Below are 8532 nucleotides of genomic sequence, written 5' to 3'. Positions count from 1 at the left end.
TCATTTTATCAACGATTTCAGCAGTCAAGCGCAAGGTCAAATCACCCTGGTAAGTGCCACGTAAAGGAGAATACCTCTATTTAGTTTTTGTCCTGATAGGCAGGAGTCTCTATCGCCATGGATATCGCCATCCTCGCCATTCCAGGTCTAGGCGCGACAGAGCCTCACAAGTTATATGCTCTTGCTTTACTTTTTGGTGTCGGTTGTATTTTCGCGGGCACGATGGTGCGACACTTTGGCGAGAGAATGAGATCCATGGACTTGCGGTTCGATTTACACTATCCTTTTGAACCCTAACTGACCTTGCCAATCTCACAGTTATATTACCTGCAACGTAAGACAAAGATGTTCATCGTCATTACAGGCATACCAACTTCTTTCTGTGTACTGAGGTAAGCAATATTTGATCGTGATTACTTGTGTCTCTCATAGAATTACTGGCAGTGTAACGGGTTCCATTCTCGGGTTTCTCTCAGGTGTCGTCACAGACTTCAAGCCTTCCGCGCCGGTAATGATTGCATCCCTTACTACACTCGGCATTGTGGTGGGTTTTTTGCTTATTTTGGTGCTCGCTAGTTATGGCCCAGGGCCAGGCAGGATGCGGCCCCAGTAGTATCCTTATCTCGATATTTTGGAGGATATTCTTTAGCGGAGTACTGAAAATATAGGGTATATACTTGGGCAAACACCGTGACAGTGTTGCACAACTACTCAGTCCAGTTCCCGAAACCACAGCTGTATTGTATTTCCGTGCTCGCGACAAGCAGTTCATGGTATCCTGCTCATTTTCTCAGAGCACAAATAAAGGTGAATGAGGACCAAAACTGTCCGTGAAAAGACGTTTAGCCGTCACAATGGACGCAGAGCGGTAAAGCGTTGTCAATAGGCGACCGCAGGGCAAGTTATTACCGTAACCTTTCATCCTTTGTCTTGTTGGCTTCGAGAAACGAGGACTGGATGAGTACAGGCCAAATCAATGGACACTCAGGCATTGACTGAGTATCAGTGGATTCAGTAATAATCAGTATGTACTTCATTTTCAGAACCCCACAGAGGTCAGCGCTCTGACATGAATTCCGCAGCATGTGCCTTTGACTGAATCATTCAGAAGTTCAGACAGATGCGGACATGAATCTAGTATGTGCTTCGACATCACAGAGAATTTCGACGGACTCGGAGCGCTGTGTACACAGTGTATACAATTGTTCATGAAGGGTGGAAGGATGGCTCCACAAGTGGTCCAGGTAGAAGGAACGATTGTCTTCCTTCTATCAAGGTCTGAAAACATACGGGAGACTTGTGAGGTTAGTAGTCGTATCCCATCTTCATGAGGTCATTCTTGACTCTGAGACTGCTTGCTTCTGTTTGCTGATCCGGTGATCTATCAATATTATAGATCTACTCTGAGGTTCTGGCACGTAACAGTGCCAACAAACCACTGCCTCGCGAATGAGATGAGGATCAGTGAGGATCCTGTCATTTACGGTCATGACCAAGTCATGACCCAAGACTCGAGTCATTTAACCGCGGATATGGGGCTCTTTTTTTGTTGGTGTTTCGTTTGCGCCTAGGGAATCCTTTAAACCTATGAATTTAGCGAGGATCTGCTGGCGGGACTGTTCCAGAGACTAGGACCCTCGATCCGGTATGAAATCTTCGATTGATGCTTTCAGTGTTATAACCAACACATTTATGGTTTGCAGGCGGTCCCGCAATTGATATTGAACATGGTGCGTGGTAAAGAAAGCTACGAGGCTGGGTTTGGATTTAACAAGATAGTCCAGCGCCAGATAAGCTACATGAAGTTGCTATGCGGTGTGGGTGCCGCCGTCCCCTTGTTCTTGTCATCACTAAAATTCAGAACTTCCATAACAATGAACAGGGCCAAAATGTTATTCTACAGATCCAACAGTACGCTGGACGCTGGGCCATAAGAGGTAGCATTCTTGTGTCATAAACCTCAGCAGTCTTTCTCAATTTCATCTAGGCATTGTCACTGTTGTATTCACCAAGTGAGCTGCACCGCCTTACTTTGCGCAGCAGCATCTTATGAGCATTTTAGGGATGATGTAGGGCCGTATGCGTTGTTGCGTAAGTCACATGTAACATAACTCGCAATCATATCACTGACCTTTTTGCAGGCAAATCAGCAACTTTGATGGAAGTGAGTTCTGCGGCTGCGTAGTAATATACTGATTCTTACTGTTGTAAACACTTAGGTGCGCTCTGTCCAAAATCTGGACTGGGCAATGGCAAAGCGCACTTCATTGTGCAGACGGCCGGACACTGAAAATGTAGACAGTGTCGTGCACGTTGTGGGAGGACGTACAGCCTACCTCAACAAGGTGTCCAGGGCCGAAGAGATGCTGCAAGCTGCCAAGGATCTCTTTACAAAAATCACAACCATTTCATGCTGTAACCGCTGGTTGTTGGACAAGACCTTTCTCAGCCAGGTGTTGCACAATAGTCTCCACCTGCCAATCAAATCAGCTGGAGAGCTATCTGAGTGGATTCCTGGGACGTACATTTGCCGCGGTCATGCAAATTTACAAGTCCCACCACTTAGTGAACGGAGCACCAGTGTCCTCGTTTGTCTGCTCTACATCACCAAGACCACTTGCTATGCCTTGAACGTCATCTTGTTGTCCTGCTGCATCGAACCAGATGAACTTATCGACATGATCAATCGACCCTTTCAGATGTCCTTGCTCTATCATTTTTCGTGCCGTTGTCTCTGTGGCTCCAGGTGTTAGATCTAACAGAGCACCGAGACCGCTAAAAGTGATGTTGTAGATTTTTGAACAACGACAGGAACATGCAATATGCGGTAATCGTGTTCAAAGGCAACTAGACATTGAGTGAGTTGTGCAGATCATGAATGTACAAGCCATGCAAGCTAACAATAGCGAAACGGAAATTTGGTCATGTCCTGCAGCTTGCGATGGCATCTTGCGATTGAAATCGAAATCGCCCTACTACTATCATATTTGTTCTTACTGGTGGCGGCGTACATGTTGGAGCGAGCCCCCTTCAGAGAGAAGACATGTTTGCGCGATGTCGTAGAGTAGTCACGCAAGTCTTGTCAAGCGCTTGAGGTCATCGTCCTACTCAAATGTCATCACAAAAATTACTCAGCCCAGACATGACTATGTATGGTCATGTCTGCGGTATCAATACCGTCGGATGTATCGGCTGCCGGGCTCAGTATGTATTGCCATCCTAGGGAATGCGAAGTTCGATCAACATATGCGTCTACGTCATACTTCAGCTTGCGACTTTGTTCATCGTGTAGATAGTTCAGAAATTGTTCATCATGTAGATAGTTCAGATATTGTGTATCACTCTGATATATTCATGCAATGTGATGTATTATCAATCTATACGAAGCAACAAGAACTTGTAATACACTGTAATGTACAAAACACGCGTCAATGCAATGAGTCCACTCATCTATTGGGCAGGATCTGGAAGTAAGGCATGCATCGTGAAGAGAAAATGAAACACTTGAACAGAGAACCATAGTGAAAGTGTGAAAGTGTGAATGCTGAGTGGAATGGAAAAGTGAAGGAGTCCTGTAATAAGATATGAGTACTAGGCCAATAAGATGACAGGAACGTACTATGCAACAAAAATATTCACCCGTCTACCTCCTGCGTGTTTGCCTCTTTGCACATTTTACCTGCTGATGATCTTCCTCATCTCCTGAATCCTCGATGCACCTTTGCTTACCCTTACCCTTGCTCTTTGAGTGAGTTTTGGCAGCTGGTGGTCATTTCGACATTCCATTGCATCAGCAAACTACTTCGTTCTGTACAGAACAAAAGATGCACAGCTTAGTCCCTTCTGTACACTTAACTACAATAACACTTCATTCTGTTAGTTCCTGTACAGACCGCCACAGACGCCCACAGAGAATTGTGTTATGTACAATATTTTAACACTGTGACAAAAAATATTATGTGCTACTGTCCAGTAGCACACTGACCTGTAAAGTTATACCATTCTGTCCACACACACAAAAGCACCTGGCCTTCCCAATAAGTAAGCCTTATAAAGCTTGGTGATTACATGTCTCACCAAGTTTAATAAGGCTTGGGTGTTGTAATTCTCCAACACCAGTGTTTAATCACGCACCAAATACCCATTTTACCTTACAGCTCTTCTCTCTACCCCGCCCAAAAGAGTAAGCCCTGTTCGGGTATACATCCCGCCCTCTCTTAGCAGCTGGCACTTCCTGCAACCCCCGACTTATTCCAAACCTTGTGAAAGGGCGGGCGGCTTCCCACGCCCTTTCCTCCTTTCCTCCACATGCACAACGTTCCAGGGCGGTACAACACACAATTGCCGACAACCCAAGTAATCGGACACTACCCTAGGCACTGCCCTACCCCCTCCAACGTGTTCGTTCTCTGTCAATACCACGTCCTGCCGCCATATCTGCCTGCACACTGTCCTCGTCCCCACTACATTCATCAGGAAATCACCGAGTCTTAGGTTTGTCTAGTTACATTTGATAAGATGGTACAAACAAAGTACATCAGGACCAACCTTGTTAATGGTTGACTGTAAGATACCACATAGTTATTCAATGTCTACTCTCTATGATTTGGCTGAAACATTGAGGGCGTTTGGTATGGGCGTGCTACCGCCAGCCTTTTGGGTGACATTTAAGCATAGGTTCATCATCTCACTCCTTTGGTCATCCGCCTCTCAATTCTTGGTGATGATATTGGATGACTATGTAATGTAACACCCCATAGCTACTCAATGGCTACTCTCTATCATCTGGCCGCAACATTGATGGCCTTTGGTGTGGGCCTGCTACCATTGGCCTTTTGGGTGACATTTAAGCATAGGTTCATCATCTCACTCCTTTGGTCATCCGCCTCTCAATTCTTGGTGATGATATTGGATGACTATGTAATGTAACACCCCATAGTTACTCAATGGCTACTCTCTATCATCTGGCCGCAACATTGAGGACCTTTGGTACAGGCCCGCCACCATTAAACATGCCCGCAAACAGGCAGCCCACACAAAAAATGATAGATCCCTTCAACATAGACTCTGCGACCAATCCAGTACCGACACCTTGTACAGCAAGGAAACCGGCATTGATCACCATGATGACCCCTGCCTGTCATAGGGTGTTAAATGACAAGAAATCCTCCATGATCTGAAATGTTACTTACCAAGGTGATTTGCGCATTGTTCTGAATGTTGAAGTCATTGATGAAGTCTTTGAGGTCAAGATAATTGACCAGACCGTCTACATAAATCTGCTTAAGGTGTTCGCGAACCAAAACTGGAAGGCATAACATAGCAACTGTAAGTATGAAAGGAAAAGGTCCCTGCGTTCTAGTCCCTGGGCCCATTGAATGGGTTCGTAATAGGCGGGCTTCAGGTTGGCCAAAGTAGTTCAGGTATTGATGATGGCCTGTATTAGTACTCAGCGTCAATGTCTGTTAAGATGAGGAGACAACTGACGAAGCATGTGATATAGTCTACCTGTCGGTAATGAGATAAGTATATAATCATTGGTTCTTAGAGGCTTACTAACCAAGCAATGCAACACCTGGTTCTGTTATGATTCCTTCAGATTCTGAAAGATCATCTAATATCCGGTCATCAAGGTGCGATAAGATAGAGCAACACGCGGGAACATACCGAGACTGGCTAATCAATTGATGAGTTTCTCCATAGTTTCCCTGTTGGAAAATATAGTCGCCGAGGTGGAACTTTCTAACGTCAATGCGTCTGTTGTTTATTCAGGTCACGCTATTCAGTGCTGCATGCTATAGAACTCACCTGCGTGAAACCAATCAAGTTCAGTTCGCAATTGTCGTAGAAAGATGCGATCCAACTTGAAGTCTCGGGGGAAAAACTCTACATGCTTCCTGTTGTGTAGTTTCGTGAATAAATCATGCTATGCCGCCATCTATGATCACTTACCAAAATTGGGCCTCCAGTTCGAGTCCTGCACAATGTAAGGTCAGGTAGAGACATAAAAAGGTCACATATGTTTATGATTCCATTGGCGGGCAGAGTCGCATTCTCTGAAAAGATGGGTGCCATCAAAAGTTTCCAGCCAGCCGATGATGCGTGCCTCCAGTGCCACCAGATAATAGAGGTAGACATCCCCATCCACATTCTGAGTCCTCGCCGGCTCAGCAACTAATAAGAGATCTTCATGTGCTTGGGCTCGCGTTGCTTTGACCCAAGCTTCAAATTTGTCAAGGCAATCACTAGAGCAATCCCTTACATTGAATCCAGTGTATGCTTTCTACATTTCCAAAAAAGTAAGTGAAATGTGTACATGCAATTGGTGCTCACCCTTGTCCTATTGTAGTAGTAGGTGGCTCCGGACAGATGAACAAACTCCTCCCATTCCCCATAAACCTCATTCCTGCCAATGTCAGAGTCAAAGCGCTACTATTAGAAAGCAAAAACCGACTTAAGAAGGTCGAATTGCAGCCCCTGCACTGTAAAGTCTGGAACTAGAGGTGGCACCCTGTATATGGTAAAAGTCAGCGTGGATATAATGATATCAAAAGTAATGGGTGCTCACCTTCTTACCTTTTGGGCGTACCGCCCCAACTGCGTCGGCCACGCAGGTGTACTGCGGTCCAGCGGAATCTTCTTCTGTTAAAGGCATCGATTAGCTCTTGGTTCTTCAAGACGATTCTTGATACACCTAATACGGGTTTGGCGACGCTCAATTTGAGTGAGCTGGCGTATGAAGGATTTCCTATCTGTTCTAAGATATCATCTCTTGCCAGTGCGGTGTTCCAATTCTCCCTGTCCAGATGCTTCAGATAATCAGTACAGCTGCAATTGTCAAAGCTTACCGGTTCAGTACTGTAAGAGTCGGTTGTTCCGAAGCGTCGAATACAAGACACATAGTCTCCGAGAGCGTGGATCTTGTAAGTCTGCAGGTTGAAGGAAACTGTCCTACGAAGTTTGTTGTGATCCACTGGTTCCTCTACCGCCGTAGTAGTAAGGAGGCCATTGGTAACAGATTTGTTGTTCTTGCCAGCCTGGGTCCGACGAACTGCTTCTTTTGCTTGACAGCGCGAACGTGCATTCACTTCCTTGTCAAGCTCTTTGGCATCGTGGACTGAGCATACCTTGACCTTGAAGTCACGGAGCTGGTTGCCGATATCAGTAGTAGTTGCATCAAAGATATCCAACGTCAAATCTGAATGCATGCGGAGCTTTGATAGGCCGTGCCAATGAGCCAGGGTGAAAAGAAGGTCCTGCACTATCTGGTTTTGAGTAGCGGGAAAAAGACCATCGAATACCGGTATAGCACACTTCAGAAAATCAGCGGAGCTAATCTAGCCTACACGTCGCACGTACCTGGAGGAGATCTTCGAAATTACGCGCTGCCATGTTGGATAGCTCTGATGTATTCGCGGTAAATCTTCTTATAGTAGATCGTCCAAATGATGGAACCAGTCGGTATCTATGAGAGGACATAACAAATGAGCATTCATCTCATTGAGAAGGAAAAAGTTACCAGACCTCCTGTCTAGCTCATGCACTAGATCTTTATCAATAGAACGTATAATCCTAAGTAAATGTATTAGGAGTGAGCGCCAAACTCCAAGTTCCACTTCATGAAGAAGATCCACCACTAGCACTTCAAATATATTGAAGCCTCGACAACTAAGACACTTAGAAAAGGTGTTCTGACAACCTGTCAGCTTGGCCGAAAGAATCAATCAAGTTGCTTACATAGGTTGGCACCCAAGAGCAAGGTTTCAGTAGATTTTCTACCGCAGTGCTGTCTACTCCATAATTCTTTTCATATATAAGTTTCCTAGCGGCGACAACCAATTGTTCCTGATCGCCATCTGAGCGCTGGTGTGTAGTGCGCTGCTGTCTATCTCGAGTCATACCAAGATTGTGCAGTCGACTCTTTGGAATCAAACATCTTGGACAGGGACATCCACCTAGTTGACAGATAGTTGCGATAAGAGCTCTGGTCTCGTTAGCTTCTGACTTTGTCATTAAAAATGACTATACATGCTATGGCTATATATTATATATAACATCGCACATTTTTTGGCCTTTCTGACTATCTCATATCATGGAGCACATCACTGGGATGCTATTGCACCAACTTTTAAGGAAATTGGTGGTCGGGAACATGAGTTATGATCATTTTACTGCCGACCATGTCTTGCTACCAAATATCTATATTGGGATGCCATGACCATATTGGGACAGGCTAAAATCTAATCAGGATGGCTTTATATGTATCATAGTCATGTAATTACATGATCTTGAACCAATTTGGCAAAATCTTTGTCCAACATGGGTGGATGTAGGGGGAGGAGAAGACACACAGCATCACAAAAAATTATTGGCAATCCAAAACTTGGCCCATCATCTTCTGTGACCTTTAAAATGGTGGGGATAAAGTTGTTTGGGTGCTTGCTGATGTTTGTGACCTTGGGTTTCAGACCACCCCCTCACCTACAGATGCACCAAGCCCACAGCCTCACAAAAAATTCCTGGTGTCTCAAG

At 45.1% G+C, this 8532-nt stretch overlaps 2 protein-coding genes across 2 annotated transcripts; one reads left to right on the top strand and one right to left on the bottom strand.

Moving 5' to 3' along the window:
- Positions 1 to 117: 117 nt before the first annotated feature.
- DEU56DRAFT_923795 (uncharacterized protein) lies at positions 118 to 2753 on the top strand (the record flags this gene model as incomplete). Its single annotated transcript, XM_041358542.1, has 8 exons — positions 118 to 225; positions 319 to 392; positions 445 to 544; positions 1862 to 1937; positions 1988 to 2012; positions 2063 to 2091; positions 2142 to 2164; positions 2220 to 2753. The coding sequence occupies 8 exons, from the start codon at positions 118 to 120 to the stop codon at positions 2751 to 2753; spliced, it is 969 nt and encodes a 322-aa protein (XP_041203835.1).
- Positions 2754 to 4960: 2207 nt separating this feature from the next.
- Positions 4961 to 7392, bottom strand: DEU56DRAFT_917278 (uncharacterized protein; the record flags this gene model as incomplete). Its single annotated transcript, XM_041357973.1, has 13 exons — positions 4961 to 5137; positions 5193 to 5437; positions 5488 to 5508; positions 5561 to 5738; positions 5809 to 5886; positions 5953 to 5977; positions 6018 to 6283; positions 6334 to 6406; positions 6455 to 6511; positions 6569 to 6642; positions 6702 to 6809; positions 6849 to 7313; positions 7360 to 7392. 13 exons carry the CDS (start codon positions 7390 to 7392, stop codon positions 4961 to 4963), a joined length of 1800 nt encoding a protein of 599 aa, XP_041203834.1.
- Between the last annotated feature and the right edge of the window lie 1140 nt (positions 7393 to 8532).

This window comes from Suillus clintonianus (genome assembly GCF_016758775.1).
Source record: "Suillus clintonianus strain FC179 chromosome Unknown DEU56scaffold_103, whole genome shotgun sequence".
Lineage (NCBI taxonomy): Eukaryota > Fungi > Basidiomycota > Agaricomycetes > Boletales > Suillaceae > Suillus > Suillus clintonianus.
This window is presented reverse-complemented; position numbering and strand designations above follow the sequence as displayed.